This window comes from Hylobates moloch, unplaced genomic scaffold (genome assembly GCF_009828535.3).
Source record: "Hylobates moloch isolate HMO894 unplaced genomic scaffold, HMol_V3 SCAFFOLD_17, whole genome shotgun sequence".
NCBI lineage: Eukaryota > Metazoa > Chordata > Mammalia > Primates > Hylobatidae > Hylobates > Hylobates moloch.
In genome coordinates, this window is record NW_026652292.1 from 78606612 (window position 1) to 78632457 (window position 25846).

The 25846-nt window shown below is 51.9% G+C and overlaps 2 protein-coding genes and 1 long non-coding RNA gene across 4 annotated transcripts; 2 read left to right on the plus strand and 1 right to left on the minus strand.

Moving 5' to 3' along the window:
- Window positions 1-55: 55 nt before the first annotated feature.
- On the plus strand, window positions 56-21516 carry TADA2B (transcriptional adaptor 2B). 2 transcript variants are annotated; one of them, XR_009210531.1, is made up of 3 exons: window positions 69-367; window positions 10274-13293; window positions 21310-21516. XR_009210531.1 is itself a non-coding variant. In XM_032136030.2 (2 exons), exons 1-2 carry the CDS (start codon window positions 98-100, stop codon window positions 11264-11266), a joined length of 1263 nt encoding a protein of 420 aa, XP_031991921.1. In that variant the 5' UTR covers window positions 56-97; the 3' UTR covers window positions 11267-15448. The 2 variants fall into 2 exon arrangements, 1 of the variants encoding a protein (XP_031991921.1); XM_032136030.2 differs by lacking the exon at window positions 21310-21516 and having other exon boundaries at window positions 56-367; window positions 10274-15448.
- Window positions 4751-5628, plus strand: LOC131381655 (uncharacterized). Its single transcript, XR_009210532.1, has 2 exons — window positions 4751-5044; window positions 5152-5628. It is a non-coding gene; the product is annotated as an uncharacterized LOC131381655 (long non-coding RNA).
- On the minus strand, window positions 16263-24707 carry GRPEL1 (GrpE like 1, mitochondrial). Its single transcript, XM_032136031.3, has 4 exons — window positions 24600-24707; window positions 20283-20445; window positions 18593-18674; window positions 16263-17418 (listed from the first exon to the last, which is right to left on the minus strand). The coding sequence occupies exons 1-4, from the start codon at window positions 24659-24661 to the stop codon at window positions 17072-17074; spliced, it is 654 nt and encodes a 217-aa protein (XP_031991922.1). The 5' UTR covers window positions 24662-24707; the 3' UTR covers window positions 16263-17071.
- Window positions 24708-25846: the final 1139 nt, after the last annotated feature.

The following is a 25846-nucleotide window of genomic DNA, read 5'->3' on the forward strand; positions in this document are numbered from 1 at the left end:
CGCGGCGGCGGCGGCGGGTCCCGCGGGCGGCGGGGCGCTGACGGCCGGGGTCGCGGCGGCTGCGGCGGGCCGGGCGGCGGGCGGCGAGCGGGGGAAGATGGCGGAGCTGGGGAAGAAGTACTGCGTGTACTGCCTGGCCGAGGTGAGCCCGCTGCGCTTCCGCTGCACCGAGTGCCAGGACATCGAGCTGTGCCCCGAGTGCTTCTCGGCCGGCGCCGAGATCGGCCACCACCGCCGCTACCACGGCTACCAGCTGGTGGACGGCGGGCGCTTCACGCTCTGGGGGCCCGAGGCCGAGGGCGGCTGGACCAGTCGCGAGGAGCAGCTGCTGCTGGACGCCATCGAGCAGTTCGGCTTCGGAAACTGGGTGAGCGGCGCGACGGGGGCCGGGTCCTGGCTAGGGCACTGGAAGGCCCGCGCCTCTCTGTAATTGGGCGCCCAGGCAGCGCTGGACCTGCTCGCTCGCTTCGCACCCCGGAAGGCCCCGGAGGTGGGGAGGGCGACGCTGCCGGTTTATAGTCGGGCACCTGTCGGAACCTATGCTCTGAGAGGCTGTGACGCGCCCAAGGTCACGCAGCCGAGACGGGGCCAAGTGGGGCTTTGAACGCTGGCTTCTGACAGCAGAGCCATTTCCCTCACCTTCAGGGACGCCTTCAGAGGCGTTTGCGGAGTGCAGACGTTGGGCAAGACTCGGTGCCTTACCTGAGTTCGTGGAGACAGGCAGGCCCACAGACTCGACAGAAAGCGGTGGGAGCACCAGGGAAGGAGAACGGTGGGCGCCCTGCGGCTTGTCTCGGGGTCTCTGGGGCAGCCCCGTTTGCTGTCACTGTATGCATGTGCCCTGTGTGGTCCGCCAGTGCACACGGTCTTTTGTGGGTAGCGTGCCTGGTTTATGCTTCGGTCCTCACAACCCACGACATTGTGCGAATGGTCAGTAAAGAATGAACAAAGAGGCCTGGCCTGGGAGGCCTGGGGCTTGGGTTTTGCTCTCTTTACCTTTGAGATTCCTGTAGAGACAGCTCTGTGTGGGGAGCGGTGAGAGCTGGGCTGGATCCACTTAACGCTAGCAACATCGTGTGCTAGGTTCTGTCCTTGAGAGACGAACATGGTGGTTCTCTCTGGGCGGTCTCTCAGCTCTCCTTCCACTCTGGAAGCTTGCATCCGTATTAGAAAGGAGAAAATCTCTAGCCGTATTCCCACTCATAACCACCAAAGACATGTGGCCATCCCCAGGCACCCTGAGAAGGAGGGGAGTGAGACACCCCCAGCGCCCTTAGCTTTCCAGAGTCTTCCCCTGCTACACCAGGTGCCTGCTTCTCGGAGCAGCATCCGTCTCGCTGCCACCTCTCCAGCAGTCCTGCCTGGGCTGCTTTGATTGCCTTTTGCTTTCCTTTCCTGAGTCTCAGGGCCGCCTCACACACTCATTCTGAAGCCCTGGAATCTTGATTCTCCTCCTAGCTCCTTAGAGAAGATGCTCCTTTACAAATCCTCAACTAATGGTCATCAGCATTGGGATCTCCATTTTTCAGAAACTCTGTCCCACCTTGTCCTTCCATGCGGTTTGTGGATATGCACTGAGCATGGGTTCTGTGCAGATTCCACAGTGGCGGAGAACTCTGAAGGAAAGAGAAGGCTTTATCCCTGCATTCAGGGAGCTTAAAGTGTGGTACTGACTTGGTCCTAGGTCCAGAGCTCTTCCCTAGCACCAGCCCTCCATGTCCAGCCGCCTCCCTGTCCTACCTGCCTCTCGGTGTCCTCTCCACTTCTTAGTTCCTTGTTCCACTAAGTTCCTGATCCAGTTTATCAGCTGTCTCCTCACAGTACATCCGGAACAAACCACTTCTTACAGCCATAGTCCCGGCTGATGTTTACGTTTACGTCTTGCCTTGACCACTTTGGGAGCCTCCTTGTTCGTTATTCCGCCTCCACCCCATTCCCCCATTCCACACACCATAACCGGAGCGAGCTTTGGAAGCACAAAGCGCCTCACACTGGCCTCAGTGGCTTTTACTTCAATTAAGGCAGCCTCAGAAGTGTTGAGCAATGAGATCTCATCTGTTACCTCCCTTGATCGTTTTATATTTCTTCTACCTAGAGTGCTCTCCCCGCAAATCATGGCCCAGGATTGATCTTTCCACTTAAATATCAGTGCCTCAGAGGGCCCTTCCCTTCACCATCCCAGCACTTAATCTCTACGTTAGCAGCTAAGGAGGCGCAGAGCCTTGCCGGCATATCTGCGCGTATCTCAGGACATTTTCCCGACAGCCCTTGGCAGTTGCTTTGGACGGATCAGTTTGACTTCAGAGCCTGTACTCTTAACTACACTGTCTGCACTGCCTTCCCTGCGGCGCTGTGGAAAATACACAGAACACAAGACATGGGGAACAAAAACATCTGTGTGGTTTTGGAAGAAACCAGGCTAGAAGTGGAGAGGCCTCTTCTCAAACAATACTTTCCGAACTAATGTGCACACAGACCACCTGGGGAGCTGGTGAAAATGCAGATTCTGACTCAGCTGTTAGAAGAGACAGAGCCAGGAGAGGAAGAGCATGGGGCTTGGGCTTGGTGCACGGGGGACCTGGCCAGGCTGTGGTCAGGGCGTTCTCCCACTGCACCAGCGCGAGGCCACGGCGAGGCCTGAGAGCCTGCATTGCAGTCAGGGCTCGGGGGGTGCGCTGCACCAGTATTTGGTCGTGCTGCCATCTCCCTGGCAGAACCTCATTGCGTTACCCCCCGGGACTTTATTTTTCTTCCTCTGAGGCTGTTCTGCAGCTCTGAGATGGGTGGTGCTCTTCTGAGCACGTATCCAGCTATGTGCACAGAGCTGGCGTGTCCCACTTTGGCATATTTAGCCTCTGCCCGCTCTGGGCCAGGCTCTTCCCTTATGTGTCTTGCGGGATCTTCCTAGCAGCCCTCGGGGGTGGGTTCTTAATCTTACAGTTGAAGAACAGCAGCTGTAAGAAACTAAGCGCCTTGTCAGGGATTCCATGGCATTCATGTGATACAGCCAGGAATGAACGCAGGCCTGTGTGACTCCAAAGCCTGGGCCCTAACCCATTCTGGGTGAGAGCATTAAGCAATGTGGGTCAGAGGCTGGGAGGCCATCGGTGCCACCGCAGGAGTGGATGGACTGGAAGGGCTTGACCTGATTCACTGGAGATTAGTGTGGAGGCAGGGCCTGGGCTTCATGGGCTGCGACTGTGAGTGTGGAAGGAGATGGTGTGGGGGCTGGGGACAGTGATGTGACAAAAGATGAGACCTGTCGAGTTCTACTTTCAGATGGCAAATGGTGACACCTGGCCTGGGGGTTGTACAACTACATGTGGGATTCATGGGAAAGGGTGGGTTATGGCCAAATCTGGCAGCTTTGTGATCACACTTTGTACCAGGGTGGGGGATAGGGCCTGAAGGGGACGGGGATGTAGCTGAGCAGGGTTAACAGTGACACCTGGGGGCTTAGGGACGACCCGTGTGCTAGTGTTAGCAGAGAGAACAGGTGAAAGGACCTTGGCTACAGCGGGAAAGAGTTGGCAAGCAGTGGCCTAGAGTCAGATTAGCGGGGTTTGGCCTCCCCGGACGGCCGGTTTGTGATGGGTTCAGCGCAAGATTCCAAGAGTCAGAGGATGCAGGCCCTGCTGGAGCACAGGAACACAGACACAAACACAGGTGACAGCTGAGGGCATGTCGCAGCGGTGGCTGAGGAGCCAGAGCTGTTGACTGGTTGCCAGAGAAATTGGACTGACGCTGAGGAGCTTGAGGAGGGCCAGTGCTCCTCTGCAAGTGGCGGTCAGGAGGGCTTTGGCGGGGAAGTGGGGTTCAAGCTGGCCCTTGTAGTTTTGAATCAAATGAGCATGTGAAGTTCTCTGTGAACCATGGAAAGCCTTGTGCACACACATCAACACTCAGGCTCCTTCCTGGAGCCAGGTGGGGTGTGCTGAGTAGAGCTGCACCCTTTGAGATGATGGTGGACACCCAGGAGGTGGCAGAAGGCCAGACACAGCGATGGTCACTGCCTTGTGTGTGCATTCATTCTCTCACTCATTCATTCAGTTAGCACTGCCTCGGGGCCTGGTATGCGCCAGCCCCTGTGGTGAGAACAGGCTGAGAGGAAGACAGCTGCCTCACCTGGCGGGTGCCTTGTGGGCAAGTGGGCCTCAGGATGTCCTGTGGAGGGAAGGACACAAGATGGCTGTGCAGGTAGAGGAGAGTGTGGAGGAAGGAAGGGTTTTGTGTTTTAAGAGTCTGGTGTATTCAGGGCCAGGCAAAAGCCAGCTTTGGGTGACGGAGGAAGCTGGTGAAAAGCCCTGGGTGCCAGGTACAAGAGCGTTGCTGGGGTTTGAAGCTGGCTCAGGCTCTGTGATCACCCAGTGTCTGCTCGCCAATGCCAGGCCCTGAGCAGGTGCTTTGACATGCACCCCTCTCACCATCTCCCCATCCCCTAATCCCTGAGACAGGTGCTCCCCACTTTTACAAACGAGGAAACAACTGTGGGTGATGTGGGAATGTGGAATTTCAACCCAAGGCTTCTGACTCCATGCCTAGAACCATCTGTTTCATTGTTCACCAGCCATGCCCCAGGATCCCCTAGGATTCCCAGGGATCCCCCTAGATCTGCTGGATTGTCACCTCTGAGGCCGAGGTCTGGAAGTGTGGATGGATGGAAAGAACCCCAGGGGGCTGTGAGGCGCGGTTGGGAACCATGGGAAGGGGGGAGTTACCTTCCCCGCCGGGGCACAAGGCTCCACTGTGCGTCAACCCCAGCCCAAGCATCCTGCTGGGGTTCCAGGGATCGCCATTAAGGATGGCGGGAGGGGGAGGGACAGCCCGGATGGGAGAGTGGCTGGGAGGGGCAGGGCACACAGAGATGGTCTCCAACTCCAGCCCGCAGCAGGACACCCAGGATGCCTGGCTCATATGAGTCACCCCCACCTCCCAAGCTGCTGAGTCAGGGGTGGGGCTTAGAATCTGCATTTCTAACAACCTCCTAGGTGCTGCTGATGCGGCCGCCGTGGGACCCCACTTTAAGAACCACTGGGGTAGAGTGGTAAGACATGTCACTTTATAAAACTTCCAAATTACTTAAAAATATATTGATTTTTATTGTGGTACAATATGTGTAACATAAAATTTACCATTTTAACCCTTTTTAAGTGTCTGGAAGCATTAAGTCCACTCACAGTGTTGTGCAGCCATCACCACCAGCCACCTCCAGAACTTTGTCATCTTGCCAGACTGAAACTCTGTCCCCATTCAACACTCACTCCCCCTCCCCCCTCCCCAGTACCTGGCACCCCCATTCTACTTCCCGTCTGTGGCGCTAGGGACCTCATATACGTGGGTCCTGCAGCATTTGTCGTTTTCCGACTGGCGTATTTCACTTTGCCTCATGTCCTCAGGGATCATCTGTGTTGTGGCATGTGTCGGCACGGCCTTCCTTTCATGGCTGAACAATCCCTTGTCATCTGTGTGGCATAATGTGTTCATCTACATAGCTGTGACGGACATTCGGTTGCTGCCTCCACCTCTTGGCGAATGTGAATAAGGCTGCTATGAACGTGGTGTTTGGGGATCTCTTCAAGATCCTGCTTTAAGTTCTCTTGGGTGAATAAAAGTGGAATTGCTAGATTAGGTTCTGTGTGTAATTTTTTTTTTTTAAGGGTTTCACTCTATCACCCAGGCTGGAGTGCAAAGTGGCACAGTCATGGCTCACTGCAGCCTCCACCTCCTGGGCTCAAGTGATCCTCCTACCTCAGCCTCTCAAGTAGCTGGGACTACAGGCATGTACCACCGCACCCGCCTAATTTTTAAATTATTTGTAGAGACAGGGTCTTGCCGTGTTGTTCAGGCTGGTCATGAACTTCTGGGCTCAAGTGATCTTCCCGCCTCAGCCTCCCAGAGTGCTGGGGTTAGGCTAAGCCTGGCCTTGTGTGTGATTTTGAGGAACCGCCCTGCTGTTTTCCACAGTGAGGAATGCCACTTTTGAAATCTCTGTCACAGGTAGCCTTATCTGACCTGAAGGTGTCAGTCACCTTGAGGGCCAATGACAACTCTAAGTCACTGAGGTCTCTGAGTTCAGAGAGACCTAGAACTGAGGCTTACAGGGCTTACCACTGGAACAGGCTGGGGGCAGTGGCCAGGGTCAGTGGGGTCTCCGAAAGATCTGACACCTGGAAGCAGTGGCTGCAAAGCCAGTAAGTCCCCAGCCTCTGGCATCAGAGGGATGCTTGTGCTGAGAGTTGAGCTGTTGGAGCAGGGAGGAGGGAAGGGGAAGAGACAGGGTGACCCGGTGTCCTCAAGTCATCTCTTTAAAGGTGACAGACAAGGCTGGAAGAGGGAAGAGCCAGGGGCCACCGCATGGCCGTGACTGAGTTGGTGTGCCAGCCCTGAGGGCTGTTGGCATCCATGCCTACCTTTGCCCGGCCGCTCTGTCCTGCCGCCAGCTGCAGGTGGCCCTAGTCGTTGGCCCAGTGTCTGAGGCTGAGCTGAGACTGGTGGTGCTGGAGTGACTTTGCTGTGGAATGTGATGAGGACAGCCTAGTCAGCCTGGAGCCCATGCGGCATGGAGGTGGGGCTTGGAGCTCCTAAGAGGGGTTGGTGGCCTGGGTGGCAGGTGGGGCCCTCCCATGTCTGCATGCTTCTGCGGAGTGGCCAGGCAGGTGACATGTCAGGGCTCTCTGACCTGTGCAGATGGGAAATGCACGCGTGGGCTCGGCTTGGAGCCCTCCCACGCTGCCACCTGCGGCCTGTGGCTGGTGTGTTTCTTACCTTGCTCTGCCCGTGGGGCTGGCGGTTCCCTCCTGTCCTTTAGGACATAGTCCAGTCTCCTGTCCCACAGATTCCATTGCCTCCTGGCCCTGCAGGGGCCACCAGTGTGCCCAGCTGCTCCTTAAGAGCTCTGCCTGCAGAATGCCCTTTCCTGGTGGGACCCCCTTCCTTACACCCAGCTCCCTGGGGAACTGAGCCTTCCTGGCTTTTTGAGACCTCTTCATTTGGAGAAAAAGGAGCTGGTGCTGGGCCTCCCTTTGGAGATGACGCCTGGCCCCAAACCACCGGGAGAAGCCCAGCCTGGGGCCGGGATGAGCTGTCCTCTGCCTCGTCCTTCACAGACCAGATGGGGGTGAGGAAAAGACAGCAGTGCTGCAGGGCTTTGCGGCATTGCCTGGGACAGGAGATCCTCCGGAGGCTGCAGGGCTGGCAGCCTCGTGCACGATGCCGGGTGCAAAGGCCTGTGTTCACTGCACATCATGGGGGCAGGGTCAGCCTGAGCTGCGGCATGTCTCCAACATGCTTGTTCCAGAAAGAAGAGCAGAAGCTCAGTGTCCGGCTTTGCTCTGCCTCTCATCAGAACATCGGGAAGCAGCTAGGACCCCCTCCTGGTGTGCGCTGCATCGCGGGATGGTGGGAGGCGCATGGTGACGGGTGTATGCTCCTAGCCACATTGCCTGGTGTTGAAGTGGCTCAGCATTCACTGGCCTCGTGCCTTTGGCAGGGGCTCACCCTCAGGTTTACTTTCCTTATCTGAAAAGCGTAGGCGGTAAGAACACTCCTCCTCTGTGGGCAGTGCACGGGCTGAGTGGGATGATGGGCGTAGACGCGCTTATCTGCTGTTGTTTTAAATTTTATTGGTAAAACCTGCAAAAGGAGGGATGGCAGGTCAGGAAACAAGCTGAGAGGACCACAAGTGATGGAAAGAGTTGAGCCCGGCCCTGGGGGTCACTGAAGGCTTCCTGGACCCGGTGACCTGGTCTTGGATAAAGGGGAGTTGTGGGAGGGAAGCTAACAGCATCCAGCGCAGGGGAAAGCTGCCGAGACGGAGCGCACGCTGTGGCCGCACCTGCCTCCTCACTGCCCTACCAGGTGGAGCCTGGCTCTGAGCCTGGTCATGAGGAGCAAAGGGCACCTCCAGCAGGGTGGGCGCTGCCAGGCCTGCAATGTCTGGCTGGGTGCTGGGAAGCTCCTGACAGGTGCGAGGCAGGAGCCAGGGACAGCTGTAGACCCCGCGAGGCGCACTAAGGAGTCCGGCTGACGCCGACGGGTTCGTGCTCCCAGACTTCCAGATTTTTGAAGGATTTTGGAGGCTGACCTAGTGTTGCTAACTTGAAAATCTGCCAAGTAAGTAAGATGTTTTAAAAACATCTCTGCAAGTGAGAAGTCTGCAGGCCTCTTCCTGCTAGTCTCACTGGCTTGAGAGACCAGGGCCAATGCCAGGGAGGCCCCACTGACTCACCTTGTGACCTCGGGTAAGCAGCCCGGCACCACGGAGTCTCTGGGACAAGGGGGACACCCAGCCTCACGTGCCTGGGAACCTGGTGCAGCAGCCATTGGAGCCTCCTGGAAACTGGCCTCTTGAGTCGGCTGTGTATGCAGCAGCCCCTCCGCAGCCTTGGACAGAAGCTGGTGCCGATGGCTGGAGAAGCTGCACAGGCCAAGGCCGGCTCTGTCCCTGCCGCCTGCCTGCGGGGTGGAAGCACAGACGTGAGGCGTTGGGATGGTAATTCCCACCCTCCAGGCACCCCAGGATGTTCACCCAGGATTTCCACCCAACATGACCCTTTCCTTCCTAAAGGGCGGGCGTTAGGGACTGTTTTTCTGTTAGGTAGACACGGCCTGTAGTTATCTGTTTCAGAGGCCAGTGCGGATCCTGGGGCTCCCTGGCCCCAAGGTTGTGGGGGAAGAGCATGAGTTCCCGGTGGCCTCTGCCCCGGCTGCTCCATGAGAGGGGACTTCGCGCCCGCTGTGTGGGGCCCACTCTGGCCCTGAAGCCTTTTCTTACCCATGTGAGGTGCATGGGGCTGCACGTGTCTCCTCTTCTGGCAATGACAGACCCGAAGCTCAGAGATGGGCAGTGACCAGCCTGGGTCACACAGAGTGGCAGTAGCTGCCGGCGATAGTTGTAACTTGGTGTTGTGTTTTGTTTTAGGCCAAATGCTTCCTGGGGAAATAAAATGAACAGATTTGCTGCAAACAGTGATGTTTTTAAAAGAAGCAGTCATTGTCCCCGTAAGACCAGAATCAACATTTAGCTCTAATATTTTTACTTTATGATTCTCAAAGAGGCCCCACAGTTGGGTTTTGGCACTGCCTTCTGTAGTCACAGTCCTGGAGATTCCTGGGCCCAAGGTGGCTGGGGGAAGGGTCCAGCACCTCGGCTCCAGGCATGTGTGCCAGAGGCAGCCCCAGCTGTGGGATCCAATCCGTTCCTGGAGCCCAGGACACCTCTCTCCCAGACGCCAGCTCACAGTCATCAGCTTGGATGGGGTGGCAGTCCCTCTGCTTTCAGCTGGGCCTCTGGCAGTGCTACAGGCAGCGCTGGTTCCACACCCAGGCGGGCAGAGGCAGGTGGGGGCTGGGTGGCTGAGAGGCGGTGGCCAGGGAATGAGTGCGCATTTTGGGCAGTTACTTTCTGAAGTGGCTTTAGCGGTTGACTTTGAGGAAGAGGCCTCTCGGCAGAAGGAAAAGATTGAGGGAGTTATATGGTTTCCTTCCATTAAACCTTATATTTATGGGTTACCCTCTTGCAGGAATGATGAATGCTGTCAGCCGGTGGCAGACTCCCAGCCAGCTGCTTAACCGTGGAAGGTGCTAAAAATGAAGGCCTGCTCCCTTGAAGAGCCACAGGCCCATCTTCTGCAGTCCCTGCCTAGGAAAGGGCCGTGCCAGCCCCCCTGGTGCATGAAGGCCAGGATGGGTGTGCGGCCAGGACAAGTGTCACAGATGTGTCCTGGCCCTTTCTATTCCAGCAGGCGGCAACATGGTATTACTGGGTCCCCTCCTGCAGTGCCGTGGACTTGGCCTGGCCTCACACCCTGGGACAAGCCCGTTTTCTAGTCTGAATGAGGCGAGTTCAGGCATTCCCTGGCCTGCCCAGCTGTGTCCTGGGACATTCAGATAGCCCCTGAGTGCAGGGTTTACGGAAGTACCAGGTGGGCTCCTCTGGTCCCAGGTGGGGAATGAGAACAAAGTCCAGACCTCAGCCAGGGGTTCTGGCCTCAGCTCTGCCACCAGCTCACCCCAAGACCTTGTGCCAGCTTGTGCCTCTCTGGGTCTTCACTTCCTCATGTACAGAATCAGCGTGTGTTGGTTCAACATTGTCATCTCTCCCCTGAGCCCAGCTCATAAGAGAGCGTGTGACCGAATGCCTTTGGGGAGGGTGGGTAACGGTGCTGTGGGGAGTACTCTAGGTCAGCCTTTGTAAAAACATGAAGAGAATCTGTGCAGAACCTAAATCTGACACCCTGATGTTGGAAGTAACCTCTGCCCTTTGTCATCGTAGGAAGATATGGCCGCCCACGTCGGTGCTTCGCGGACTCCCCAAGAGGTGATGGAGCATTACGTGAGCATGTACATCCACGGGAACCTGGGGAAGGCCTGCATCCCCGACACCATCCCCAACCGCGTGACAGACCACACCTGTCCCAGCGGAGGCCCCCTCTCACCCAGCCTCACCACCCCGCTGCCCCCGCTGGACATCTCCGTGGCCGAGCAGCAGCAGCTGGGCTACATGCCACTGCGGGACGACTACGAGATCGAGTACGACCAGGATGCCGAGACGCTCATCAGCGGGCTCTCTGTCAACTATGACGACGATGACGTGGAGATCGAGCTGAAGCGCGCCCACGTGGACATGTACGTGCGGAAGCTGAAAGAGAGACAGCGGCGGAAGAACATCGCCCGTGACTATAATCTGGTGCCAGCCTTCCTGGGGAAGGACAAGAAGGAGAAGGAAAAGGCGCTGAAGCGCAAGATCACCAAGGAGGAGAAGGAGCTGCGCTTGAAGCTGAGGCCGCTGTACCAGTTCATGTCATGCAAGGAGTTTGATGACCTTTTTGAAAACATGCACAAAGAAAAAATGCTCCGGGCCAAGATCCGAGAACTGCAGCGGTACCGGCGAAACGGGATCACCAAGATGGAAGAGTCGGCAGAGTACGAGGCAGCGCGGCATAAACGGGAGAAGAGGAAGGAGAACAAAAACCTAGCCGGCTCCAAACGGGGAAAGGAGGACGGCAAAGACGGCGAGTTCGCCGCCATTGAGAACCTTCCAGGCTTCGAGCTCTTGTCAGATCGTGAGAAGGTGCTCTGCAGCTCTTTAAACTTGAGTCCAGCCCGCTACGTGACTGTGAAGACTATTATAATTAAAGACCACCTCCAGAAGCGGCAAGGAATCCCCTCCAAAAGCCGCCTTCCTAGCTACCTGGACAAAGTCCTAAAGAAAAGGATTTTGAATTTCCTCACAGAAAGCGGCTGGATCTCCAGGGACGCGTCTTGAAGCTGGGACGCTTTGAAAGCCAGAGTGATGCTCAGACAGTGTGCCAGCCAAAATGACTTGGGGGAGGGGACCCGCTTCCCCATTGTTGCTCTTTTTTAAACAAATTGAGTTCCTTTTTTTAAGATAGAAATTCTTTTCATGGTCCTCTGAAAGAAGCAATAGTAACAACTTATATTGGATCATGGGGGAAGCAGATGTGTGTATTTTAACTGAGTCCTGCGAGTCATACACTGAGATGATGCTCCGCCTTTACCTGTTCAGTTGGGAGCTTATTGTGAGGTTGGATAATTTCCTTTTGAGTGTTCTTCCCTTTGGTACAAAAGCTATTGTGGGTGACAGGAGCAGTGTTTTCCTGCTGGACCGACAAGCCACCAGCTATTTCCTGGTGACACAGGCTCTTCTCAGGCGGGGCTGCCTGCAGGCTCCCGTTTTCTGAGCCCACGCTGCCCACAGCTGACCCCAGTGCAGCCCCGGGCACGCGACACTTTACATGGGGGCAGCTTGGGCCCAGACTCCTCTGCTGTGTAGCAGATGAGGAAAATCAGGCCAGAGGACAACAGGCTGGCATTTTGTTGGGAACTGAAGAGGAATTTGTTGAACACAGCGACCAGATGACCTTCCATTTCACCGGCGGCAGCAGTTTCAGCGTGCAGTTCCCAAACCCCAAAGCTGACCCTGCATCCCATTTGAATACGGCCAGAGCCTGCTGGTTCACTTTGGGTAGAGCCGTGTCCCTTGGGCAGGCTCCCATAGTGAGCACGTCCCCACGAATGGGAAAGCACGTTAGTGGGAGGGACGTAGGACACATGTGGACCACCAGGCCCTCTCAGCCCATTTTCCGGGGCTGCTCGGTGCTGCTGTTAGACGTGCAGTGCATTTCACTTGGAAGAATCCATTGTACAAAGTTCAAGGCTAAGAGTTCTGAATTCTGGCATCAGTTTCCTCAGGATTTTCTTCAGTTGCAAGTACCTTTCCACTGAAAATATGAGCATGCCCACCTGGCTAGGCATCTTTAAGAGTGTTGCCAGTCCCGTGCCAGCGGAGGCCTCAGACTAGCCAGGCGAGAGCCGTCTGACCGGTTGGCTGGCAGTGGTTCTGGTGGAGCACGAGGGAGCCCGGGTGGTGCCCTGAGCCTCGAGCTGCTCTGTCTTCACTGTCTTGAATCAGACTCAGAAATGGCTTCTTCCCAGCCCTGCCTACAAGTTTTTCTCTGGGGCCCTCTTTCAAGGATGTCCACGGTACCTTCCTCCTGAAACTTGAGGAAGTCTTTTGTCTTCCAGCTGCTCAGGGTTCTCTGGTCCAAGACCCTGCTTTAAAGAGAGTCTTTGGAGTGCTCAGACTCCAGCGCTCCATTCTTCAAGGAGGTTGACTTGCCTCTCGGGCCCTGTAGGTACCAAGAGACTGTTTACCTCCCAGAATGTTTGGGTTTGAAGTTACATTAAAGTGAAGTTATTTGAAAGAAAGAAAACCTCATCATTTCTAAGGATGACTTAATTACTGTGCCTTTTCTTTTTACACATCCTACTGTCCCTTAGGGTAAAATTTTCAGCATTAAATAAAATATTTCAAATATATTATATATGGCTTTAGTTGTAAACTATACTGCATGCTGACAGAGAAGTGCTCTTTTAGCTAAGCCCAGAACTGCTCTTTTGACAATAAAGTACTGAGCAGTGGTATCATGAGGGCCACCTCCACATTGTCCCCTGCACAGTAAATGCGGATGACAGAAAGCTGATGCTACCACTGAACAGTGATGGAGATGGTGCTAAGTTTTTACAGTTGTCTTAGCCCCAGTGGTTCTCAAAGTGGGGCTCCTGGCCCAGCAGCAGCATCCCCTAGGAACTTGTTAGAATGCAGACACGCAGGCCCCACCTGGCCTCCTGAATCAAAGTGGTGTGCGGCGGGGTGCGGCGAGCTGTTTTCACAAGCCCTCCAGGTGACTGGATGCAAGCTTGCTTGAGAACCATGGGTTTTAGCTATTCTGGTGTCTCCCTGATTTTCTACAACGCCAGGATCCTAGTTTGGTGAGGTTTTAAATTTAATCTTATTTTTATATAAAATGATTACCAGACTTACTATATTAAGCTTGAAGAAGCAGAAGATCCCTGTTAATGTGTATGGCCCAGGCCAAGAGCTGTCAGATGAAAAACTTTGTGCTTAAGCAGATTTTTAGTATGTGTATCTTTTTGATGGTATGAAGAATTTATTTAGGCTTGACTGTTTTAAAACACCATAATGAATGTATAATTAATTTATGTTAAAGTATTAACCCTTGGTCACAAGGGAATGGTAATGTTGTAATTGGCTGCCTGTTAGCCCATCGACTATTCCTGTCATGGTAGTCCCTTACCTCTGTCGGCAGCTCAGAGCCTCCACATCTTTATATTTAATTCTCAAGATAAATTAGCCACCATAATCCCACGGAATTAGGTCTTGTTAAAATCTAGTCCAGGCACGGTGGCTCATGCCTATAATCCCAGCACTTTGGGAGGCCAAGGCGTGTTGATCACGAGGTCAAGAGATCAAGACCATCCTGGCCAACGTGGTGAAACCCTGTCTCTACTAAAAATACAAAAATTATTAGCTGGGTGTGGTGGTGCACGCCTGTAGTCCCAGCTACTCGGGAGGCTGAGGTAGGAGAATTGCTTGAACCCGGGAGGTGGAGGTTGCAGTGAGCTGAGATCACGCCACTACACTCCAGCCTGCTGACAGAGCAAGACTCCATCTCAAAAAAAAAAAAAAAAAAAAATTCTCAAAAAAAAAAGTCAAAAAAAGTTTGGATAACTCTATTTATTTGAAATAATGCCATCTGAATGGCCAACATCCCAAGATATGTATTAAAAACAGCAACCCTGCCTACAGTTTTGATGACCTTTTTCCATATTAAACAAGTTGAGAACAAGAGTGTCACCGCTTGCTTCTTACCTCTGGTTCTGAAATCAGATGTCTTCTTGGAGCCACACAGAGCTAGGGGTGAGCCACAGTTCAAACACAGATACAGATTGTCACATGACATACTTCACTTTGGTACTTTGTATCAAACCAGTTTTTCCTCCAGAAGATTAAAGTTACTTTGTCTTTTTTTTTTTGTTTTTTGGGACAGAGTCTTGCGCTTGTTGCTCAGGCTGGAGTTCAATGGCACAATCTTGGCTTACTGCTCTCCTGCCTCAGCCTCCCAAGTAGCTGGGATTAAGAGGCACCCACCACCACACCCAGCTAATTTTTTTGTATTTTTAATAGAGACGGGTTTTTACCATGTTTGCCAGACTGGTCTTGAACTCCTGACCTCAGGTGATTCACCCGCCTCGGCCTTCCAAAGTGCTGGGATTATAGGCGTGAGCCACCACACCCGACCTAAAGTTGCTTTCTCTTCAGCAGAGACCCTTTCATGCCAGGTGCTCTCCTCCCTCAAAGCAGCAGTACAGCCAGAGAAAGCCAAATGGGTCTGAGTCTGTCTTTCAGGAAGCCAGGCCGACTTTCAGATGCCTCTGAGACTTCCAGTTCTGACTATTCACACATAACACTTGACTCATGCTGCAGTTATGCTAAATCCAGTAACTACTAGAATGTAGCTAAACAAATCTCTAATTCCTACTGTAAATATGCACATAATTAAAAGACATCTTCCTATTACAGGTTGAGTATCCCTGAATCTGAAATGCTGCAAAATCTTAAACTTTCTGAGTGCCTCCATGATGCTCAAAGGAGATGCTTATTTAGAGCATTTTGGATTTCGGGATTGGGGGATACTTAACCAGCAAGTATAATGCAAACAAACAGTCAAGCACAGAATCTCATCTCAGTCAATGAGGAGCCACATATTAGAACACAGTTTTCACTGTACTTTTACTATATTATGTTCAGATACACAGACACCATTGTGTTAACAGCTGCCTAAGAGTATCAGTACAGCAACGTGCCCTCCAGTCTAGGAGCAACAGGCTACACCATATAGCCTAGGTGTGGAGTAGGCTAACCACCTGTTTTTTAGGTACATGTAGGTACACATGGTGTTCACAGGAAAAAACTGCCTGACAACGCATTTGTCAGAACACAGCCCTGTGGTTAAGCCATGCTTGACTATATTCCAAAATCCGAAAAACCCCCAAGTTTGAAACAATTCTGGTTCTAAGCATTTCAGATGATACCCAACTTACAGTGACTATGGATGACTGAAGCTTATTGTAAAAAAATATTTTGCTACTTAAGCTATATTGCCTCTAGGTTTTGAGTTCAGTGCTTTTTAGCAACTGCAGCTCTAGCTGAGACGGGAGGAGACTGCAAACATTCACAGAAATTAGTTGATAAGTTACTTTTCTTAGCCTCCATTTTACTCGGGGGCTCCAGGGGTGATGATGCACTCACAACCCCACAGCATGAAAACAGGCAGCGCTGGAGCTCCCAGTCATGTGTTTTCTTCAATATACGATGCTGCCTTTAGTTGTTTCTGACCAAATTAACTTAAGGCATCTTAAAGGTGGAACATGTTTGGGAATGGTATCCCAAGATGAAGTATTATGGGACCACTACCTGTGTCTTTTAAAATTAGAAGTGAAATAAACTGTGCCCCATCTTTTCTATGCAGCAAGTGGCTTTCACAAGTATCTTCAATTCTAGAAGCAAAGGCAGCAAAAGGTTCTTTTCTCTTTTTTTGGTAACAGACACTCCAATCATTCAGCCTTTTTCTAAGCCCTAGATGACCATGTAAATGAGGAACAGTCCTTTGGCAAGATGATGATTTTGCAAATCGTGTGCCCTTGCTGTGGCTCCTGGGTGTTTCATATTCTTACCATGACAGGCTGCAGCTGCACTGGGGGAGTGTGGCTCTCCCTTTCCGTGTAGAAGTGTGTATAGTATGTGTGTACGTGAGTGTGCACGCACGCACGTGTCAAGCTGACAGCTTCAGGACTGGAGTACAGAATGGGAAGGCTAAGCCACGCTTGCCTCAGAGGGAAGGATCTCCATGAGAGGACACAAAATTGTTTTCAGAAAGTAGGAAAATAAACAGTAGGGCTTTAATCCTCTTAAATAAAAATTTTAAATTAAACATTAACATTTAAAGTACACCAAGCGTGCAGTCCTATTTTGAGAAAGTCCATTTTGCCAGGGAATACACCTTGAGGTCATTAGTAACTAGTTGAATATGATTTAAATATGTCTGCATTTAGATGAACAGGGTAAAAGGAACTTTGCCAAGCCAAGCTCAATTCCTGGCCAAATAATGGTGCTGAGAATTGTCAGTGCCCACGCCCATTTCTCAGTGGTCAGGTTCAGCCGCTGTTGACTGAAGACAAACGAACTCACTATGTTCTTCACAAAGATCTTTTTTTTTAAGTAAGAAAAATGTTCCAACTCTCCTGCCTTTCCTTCAGCGAATGAAATGTGACGGGCTAAATATGCCAGTCACTCACGCGCCGCAGGGACACATGGTGCAGACTGGCGTGCCCAGGTAGCCAAACAGAATTCCCCAAGACCTTTTATTTGTTTAAAATACTTTGGTGTCAGCAGAGTCTGAGCAGACACGTTACTCATGATGCTCGGGAGACCCGGCAGGGCCCTGCTGCGCTCTTCTGAAAGTATGTGGAACTATTCAACGTGTGGTACTAAAAGGGAACAGACTCCTGAATTAGAGTTCATTAACGCAGCTGTGCAACCGGCTTCATTTTCTGTTTAGCCACTGGCTACTTAAAGTTTCCAATAAGGTTTGGGAAAAGGTCACACGTACTCATAGATGAGAAACAATGAACCAGCCTTAAGAGTTACATCAAGTGAGTTTAAAAACACCCACCCCATCAACAGCAGCTAAGCTTCCTTCACCACCCCCACCAGGGCGGGTCTCAGAGTGCGCCCATGCAGCTTGTACCCCACTTTGCTAACTAGGGCCACTGTGCCCGGCTCCTTCCCCTCAACTGGCGTGTGGAACAAGGCCTCATGTTCATAAGGGTCGAACTTGGCTCCGACAGGGTTCAACTTGAGCAAGCCATGCTTTGTGAACACCTTCTGGATCTGGACTTCAGTCATGACCAGCCCCTCATAGAGGTTCTTCAGGTGAGGGTTATCGTCTTTAATTTCTTCTTTTGGAACACACTGTGTTGCCTTCTCCAGAACGTCTGCCACCTCCAACAAGTCCTTGCAGAAGGCTTGAATGCCTGGATGAAGTTAAAGAAGATGATTTGCACTCCATACCAACTGCACAGGGCAATTCCAAACTGAGCACTGCTGACCTGATGTGGAGGCTATTTAATGACTTGTTAAATCAGTTGCCTCAGAATTCCAATGGCTCAATAACTTTAAAAAACAGCACAAAACTCTCAAAAGCTATTTGTGGGATGAGACCCAGAATTTACTAAATTTAGAATTCACTAAAATGTGAAGAAAGGAGTGCAGTAGAGGGGAAAATACCCTTGAGACATCCAAGCCCAGATGTCAAGCAAGCAGTAAGATATAGAGGACTGGAACTCGGAAGATCCGAGTTTGAAGCCGAGACTTGTGTGTGGATGCCATTAAGCCTGTAAGAGTGTGTAAGTCACCCAGGGAGCACAGCAAGGGGAGAGGAGAGAGGCCTGGTACTGAGTACCAAGAGCTCAGGCATTTACAGTTCGGAAAGGATAAGAACCAACAAAGCACATTACCACAAAGAGAGGCGGAATACCAAGAAACAGGCCACAGTATCCAGGAAAGTGTTTCAATGAGCGCCTCAGTCTCTGTGAATGCGAAAGAGACTCTGGCTCTTAGTTTCCATGTGGCCTCTCACCGTCTGACCCAGGCCAGGCCATTTACCCTCCCTCGAGCCTTAGGTTCCGCATCTCTAATACCCACTGTCAGTCATGCAGAGATCCACGACCAGCACTCAAACACCAGCCTGTGGAGTTGGGAGCCTGGCGTTACGTACCAGCTTTGCGATGTGTGGCAGGTGACTAAACCTCAATGATCTCAACTGTAAAAATGGGAAGGACAGTGACAAAAACATCCAAAGGTGGCAATGCATATAGCACGCTGGGAGTTCTGAAGTGATGCCAGTGTTACTTCCGGAGGGCTAAGGGGATGGGCATCAGAGGCTGACCTGCTGCAGGTTGCCACCGAGGTCTCTGTGTGGGGGAGGACACACCTATTTACAATTCTTCATGCTAGTCTCAGCTACTTGATTTCTGCTCCTTCAGACACCTTTGCTGTTGAGCCATCATTTAAAAAAATGCAGGGGATGCAACTGCTGGACCCCCCACCCCACAGCCTTGCTCTCTGACACTTCCATATGCATGGCCTTCCCCTTCCCCGCCCCATTATCTTCTTTCTGGAATCAACACCATGTTATGTTGAAAGTACCATATAATTTTGCCTCCTCCACCAATTTCTGGCTCCTTTGCCGTAAGTTCTCAGTGTCTGCCAAAGCTCGTTTATATTTTTCCTAAAAGGAAAAAAAAAAGGGAGATTTATATATATATATATATATATATTTTTTTTTTTTTTTTTTTTTTTTTTTTTTGAGACGGAGTCTTGCTCTGTATGTCGCCCAGGCTGGAGTGCAGTGGTGCGATCGCGGCTCACTGCAAGCTCCGCCTCCCGGGTTCATGCCATTCTCCTGCCTCAGCCTCCCGAGTAGCTGGGACTACAGGCGCCTGCCACCACGCCTGGCTAATTTTTTGTATTTTTAGTAGAGATGGGGTTTCACCGTGTTAGCCAGGATGGTCTCCATCTCCTGACCTTGTGATCTGCCCACCTCGGCCTCCCAAAGTGCTGGGATTACAGGTGTGAGCCACCACGCCTGGCCAGGAGATTTATATTAATATGGAGCAAAGTCATAGGAAAGCAAGCTTGATTGGAAAATGGCTGTGTAACTAACTACAAGTCAAAACAGAAGTAATATCACTGCCTTTGAGATGTGACTAAGGAGGGCAGCTTAATGAAAGCTTAATAAAAGCTGCACTCATGATCTTTTGCTATGTTCAATGTTACCCAGAGGTGGCTCAGTTCAAACATTCCTTGTGTAATCATCATCTGAGTTCTAGTATATTCCTCATGTCTCACCACCTTCCTGTAAGCTCACTCATCTGAGCTTTTCTTTTTTTTGAGACAGGGTCTTGCTCTACCGTCCAGGCTGAAGTGGTGTAATCTCGGCTCACTGCAGCCTCAACCTCCTGGGCTCAAGCAATTCTCCCACCTCAGCCTCCTGGGTTGCTGGGACTACAGGAGTGCACCACCACGCCCAGCTAATTTTAAATTTTTTTTTAGAGATGGAGTCTCACTATGTCGCCCAGACTGGTCTTGAACACCTGGGCTCAAGCAATCCTTTTGCCTCAACCTGCCAAAGTGCTATCAGAGGGGTAAGTCACTGCGCCCAGCTAGCTTTTCTCTTTTTAACATTTCCTCAATTGCTCTGTGGGGGCCTCTATACTGCGTCCATTTTCAGTCTTCAGGCCATCACTGTGCAGTGGCAAGGAGCAAGAGCTCCAAGTCCAGATGGTTCTAGTTCGAGCCCTGGCCCCGCTCCTGACAGCCAGGATTAACATGTGTAACGGGTTTGGAATGGTGCCAGCACTCAGGGTTTGATGTTCTCAAATCCTTAAAGAACTTGATTTGTGCCACCTATGTGTTTTCACATGGAGTAATAATCCATGTTACTAGTTCATAAAACTCCTACCTGCCTATGAGAGCATCACATAAAACCACACTCCTGCTCCCAACATTTGTACTTGGAATTTTCTGCTTCCTCTCCTAAGTCCCAGCCTAAACAACCATACTGAACATTCCTCATTTGTAAAGATGATTTTAAGTTTTAATTCAATGACAAATAACAGTGTGTAAAGATTATTCTCTTGCCAGAACCAGAGTTGCACAGGATTTGGGTTCTAGTCTTTGCTTTGGCAGTAACTTGCCACCTGGGCCCACTGCAGGCCGTGGACAACGGCTTAACTCTGGCTTTAGTCTGTCACCAATGAAACCTGGAACCTTTATGTGGCCCAGGAGAGAAACAGTTCAGCCGAGCCCGCCCCCACAGGAGCCTTACAGTCCTCACCACAGTCTCCTTCAGCTGCTCCTCCAACTTGACCTTCTCTTCCAGGAGGGTCTTCTCTGTAGCAGGAGGATCTGCCTTCTGTTCACTCTGACCCATGTCATCTTCCAGGTTCTGGCCACTGTTCTTTTGTTTCGTGGCTGTGCACAACAACCGGGGAGATGGCCTACAGGGAAGTCCACACATAAGAAACGAAGACTTAGTTTTTGTGCTTATTAAAGTCAGATGTATGATTTTAGAAACTTAAAATAGCTTCAAACTATTTACTGTTACTTGGGGAGAAAACATTTCTCTTAGATCTAATAAAGGCACACTGTACCTGACATATAGAAGCTATACTAGTAAATATAAAAGCTATAAGTCATATACAATGTGCCTTTATTAGATCTAAGATAAACATATATATTTTTTAGAGACAGGGTTGGTCTCTCTCTATATATACCTATTTATATATCTATCTATAGCTATATATAGCTATAGATAGATAGAGAGATAGATATATTTTTCTTTTTTGAGAGAGAGTCTTGCTGTGTCACCCAGACTGGAGTGCAGTGCAACCTCTGTCTCCTGGGTTCAAGGGATACTCCCACCTCAACCTCTCGAGTTGCTCGTCACCACACCTGGCTAATTTTTGTATTTTTAGTAGTGACGGGGTTTCACTATGTTGGCCAGGCTGGTCTTGATATCCTGACCTTAAGTGATCTGCCCGCCTTGGCCTCCCAAAGTGCTAGGATTACAGGCGTGAGCCACTGCGCCTGGCCTCTCCATGTATTTTCAGAGACAGGGTTTCGCTGTCACCCAAGCTAGAGTATGGTGGCATAATCATAACTCACTGTAACCCCGATCTCCTGGGCTCAAGTGATCCTCCCCTCAGCCTCCCAGAGTGCTGGGATTACAGGCATGAGCCACTGTTTCTGTCTTTTTTATTTTTATAAGATCTTCTGTAAGTACATGCCTAAACGTACATGTCAATGTGCCACGTTACAGTACTTGGTACAGAACAGTACTAACCTCCTCTTTCCATTCTAAGGTGACTGAGACAGTCTGCCCAGACCTAACCACGTACTTATGGAATAGCTACTACTAGAGTGAGGCCGGCCTACTGCTGATCCTGATGACAAAGACAGAACCAGCAGAGATCTTGCAAAAAAAAGGTATCTAAACCAAAGCACTGTAATTTGGGATTTAAAAGTGATTAAGACAGGCTTGCTGGCTCACGCCTGTAATCTCAGCACTTTGGGAGGCCAAAGCAGGTGGATCACCTGAGATCAGGAGTTCGGGACTAGCCTGACCAACATGGAAAAACCCCGTCTCTACTAAAAATACAAAATTAGCCAGGCATGGTGGTGCATGCCTGTAATCCCAGCTACTTGGGAGGCTGAGGCAGGAGAATCGCTTGAACCAGGGAGGCGGAGGTTGAGGTGAGCTGAGATCGCGCCACTGCACTCCAGCCTGGGCGACAAGAGGGAAACTGTCTCAAAAAAAAAAAAAAAAGTGATTAAAAAAAAAAGGGAACTAAGTGCTTTGTGCTTTGGGAGGCTCAGAGTAGAAGGACGTACCTAGCTTGGGGAAGGGAAGACCATGAAAGGCTTTGTAGGATAGGTAAGAGTTACAAAAAACGGGATCAGAGGTGGGACAATGGGATAGATGCAGCTTCAGGAAGAGGAAACTGCTTGGACAAAGGAATGAAGACAGGAAAGCATGCGGTATGTATTGGTGAAATAGGCCAAGACCAAGTGATAAGCCCAGGTCACAAAGCCATTAACGAATGATAAAGTCTTAAAATCTAGATTTCTTCACCAGGACCAGAGGACCTCTTTTTTATTTTTTATTTTTATTTTTTGAGACGAAGTCTTGCTCTATCCCCGAGGCTGGAGTGCAGTGGCGCCATCTCGGCTCACTGCAAGCTCTGCCGCCCGGGTTCATGCCATTCTCCTGCCTCAGCCTCCCGAGTAGCTGGGACTATAGGTGTCCACCAACACGCCCGGCTAATGTTTTTGTATTTTTTTAGTAGAGACGAGGTTTCACTGTGTTAGCCAGGATGGTCTACGATCTCCTGACCTCGTGATCCGCCCGCCTCAGCCTCCCAAAGTGCTGGGATTACAGGCGTGAACCACCGCGCCCGGCCAGGACCTCTTTTTAAATTAGGCCACAGTCCAATCTGAGAATAAGCTACATTCAATTTTCTTCCCAGATTAAAACTGCTTCAACGGCCGGGTGCGGTGGCTCACGCCTGTAATCCCAGCACTTTGGGAGGCCGAGGCGGGCGGATCACGAGGTCAGGAGATCGAGACCATCCTGGCTAACACGGTGAAACCCCGTCTCTACTAAAAATACCAAAAATTAGCTGGGTGTGGTGGCGGGCACCGGTAGTCCCAGCTACTCGGGAGGCTGAGGCAGGAGAATGGCATGAACCCGAGAGGCGGAGCTTGCAGTGAGCAGAGATCGTGCCACTGCACTCCAGCCTGGGCCACAGAGCGAGACTCCGTCTCAAAAAAAAAAAAAAAAAAAAAAAACTGCTTCAACGAATAGGAAGGCGAAGGCTGCCAGCACACAGAACTCAGTCAAGGCTGTTTATTGAAGCACCCCGGAGCCACAAGTTGGAAACATGTTTGTCAGTGAGCAAATGGTTGAATAAACTTGCTAACACAATGTGTAATATTATGCAGCTCCTAAAAATGAGTTAAACTGCCATTTATTGGATACATTTTGGATGTTTTGTTAAGAAATGCAACTTACAGAGAAATACACAAAACAGGATCTTATTTTTGTAAAGACAAACTAGAAATCCTGGGTACTTATTAATATCTTAGATCTGTGGAAAGAAGTAGAGTGGAAGCATCCATTACAGTCTTACCATGGGGGTGGAGAGCGATGACCATTTTATATTTTTACTCTTGTGAATTTAAAAAGCTAAGAATTTAAATAAAAACTGAGTGTGCTGTTGTGAAGCCCATCTCCCTCTCCAGTTGTTCTGCCTGGGGGTGTGACAGCCACCAGCCTTTCTGCAGGTCAGCTCTTCACAGACCCCTTTCCGAAGCACAGCCAACACAAAGTGTGGCCAGGAATGCAACAGGACCCACACCCAGGGTCATCTCGTTCTGCAGAGGGAAACTGAGTCTCAGAAAGCCTAGTTACTCTGAGAGCTATGACTACCAGTCAGCTCTCCTGCCTTTCCCTAGCTGAGCATCTTTCCACAAAACTACCATTCTAGAGACAGAAATGATGCTGACTTGGTGGTCACTTTCCTGGCAATTAATTCCAATACAAAACCACCAATTACTTGACGAAGGTCTTTTTACTTAAGTATTCCACGTGGGTCGTTGCTCTTGGCTCCTATGTTTTTAAGATATAATTTATTAAGCTAGCACTTACCCCTTAATCACCTCGACTGAAAGTGATCTTCACCTCACCTGCCTACTCTCCTTCAGGGAAAAACCACATCTCACTGCCCAGCTTTTGGCCAATTTGGCCCTCAGTGGCTTCTCTAATCAATAACTTGGTTCTAGGCAGTTCCTCCAGCCAGTACTTGCCATACTAACTTCTAAAGTAGAACTTTTAAAAAGCAAAAGGGGCAGGTTTGAAAAAAAAAAAAAAAAGGGCACTGACTCGTGGCCCTCAGGCCCGAAACGTTCCCTTGCCTAAACTCTTCGCCCAGCAGCGGCACAGGTTCGACTGCTCTTTTGACCTCAGACGCTGGAGAAGGCAGAGTGAAGGAATTCGAGGCCGAGTGGAAAAAGCCCGTGAACGGGCAACACGCAGCTTGCGACACGAAGTTTCCCGAGCACCGCTGTGGCCCCGGCCTCGAGCCGCCGCACGGAAATGAGTAACCACAGCTCCTGCCCAAGGCACACCCGGCCGGGCTCGGCCTCGCTGCGTGACCTTGGACAAGGCTCGGGCTTCTCTGGTCGCTTCTTCAACCGCACAAGTTGCCGCTGCCTCTGCGCCCGTGAGCGCCGAGACCGTGAATGAGCGCGAGGCGTCGCCGCAGGCCCTGGACCACACGCGCACGTGGGCCACCGTATCGTCCGAGCCAGACGCCCCCGCGCTGCGGTCCTCTCCTCCTGACACGGCGCCCGCCCGCTCCACGCTTCCCGCCCAGGCGGCCATGCTCGGCCTCTCCCAAGCCCTGAGCGGGCAGCCTGGCAGCAGAGCAGGCCCCAGCGGGGCAGTCCGCGTCCCGCAGCGGGGAACCGCGAGCCCGGAGATGCCCAGCTCCCGGGCCGAGGCCGGGAAGGAGGCCCCGGGGTCGGGAAAGGCACCCATCGGAGCGGGAGGTCGCGCTCCCACCTCCGCCCAGGGAGACCAAGTGCCCCTTACCTGAGAGACAACGCCAAAGCAGGAAGACTGCGCCGCGCCAGCCTCACGCACTGAGCCGCCATGACTGCCACTGCCTGCCGCCGTCGCCGCGCACGCACCAAGCGTGCGTGCAGGCAGCTATACCCAGTTTTCCGCCCTACTACTTCGCCTCAGCCAATCCGTAATCGCTTTTCCTGTTATGGACAGTCAATAGTCACCAATAATTGTGGGTCACGGAAGAGCATCTTCCCCCACCCCCGGTGGGCGGGGCCTGAGGCTTACCGGAGGCCCCGAAGAGGTGAAAGGTGAAGTGAGCATTGGGAGGAACCTCCTGTGGGCGTGGAGATGCCGGGAGGAGCCAATGAGGAGGCAGCGTGAGGGGGCGGGTCCAGCGCCGGGGTGGGGCGCGCCCGTTGCGGGCCGGGAGAGACTTCAGAGCCGGGTTTTGGGTAAGAGCGCAGCGGCAGCTTCTCGTTTCCTGGCCGGCACTCTCCCTTGCGCTGACACCCCGGGCCTTCCTTTGCTCTGGGAACGAGCGTGGGGAGCCCTGTTCACCCTCACACCCCGGCTCCAGAGCGGCGCGGAGCACTCCATGTTTGCTAAATGAAAATGAAGTCTCGGCGCGAGCGCCACCCAAACGGCGGCACAGTTGCTTGAGAAGTAACCGCGGAGGCAACCGCTTGGGAAGGCGCCCCCACCCCGAAGCTGCTTCTCCAGGAGCCCGAGGCGGAGAGGAGAAGGCACTGGGGTCTCCGTCTCAAGCAGTGAGTTCTGGTGAAACAGGAAACAAAACCCAGGAAACAAATGGGACGAAATGTTGGCGGTTTTGATGCTGGATGATGGGAATATGGGCGTGTGTTTTGTACCTTTCTGTTATCTTCAATTTTCTCAGAACACGAAAAACAGACTAAGAACAGCGTATAGAAAACATTGGGGCACAACTAAAGCTCATAAATGCACACTTTCTCATAACCTGACCGAGGTCCGTGCTGCTGTAGCGCATACCCCCAAGAGCAGAGACGCTGGAAGAGCAGGGGCCGCATGTTCTTAGGGCCCCGGTGCCGGCCCCCAAGCGGGGTTCCCGCAGGAGATAGGGCCTGGCTCCGGCTTCAGCACCGCGTGGCCTGGAGTGCAGTTCTGACGGCCAAGATCTGAGGGCTGGAGCCCGTGCCCTCCGCAGGATCCCAGACTTAGAGTCCCTGCCCTCCCCGGGATCCCAGGGCTCGATCCTGTGCCTTCAGCAGGATCCCAGGGCGCGAGCGGGTGGC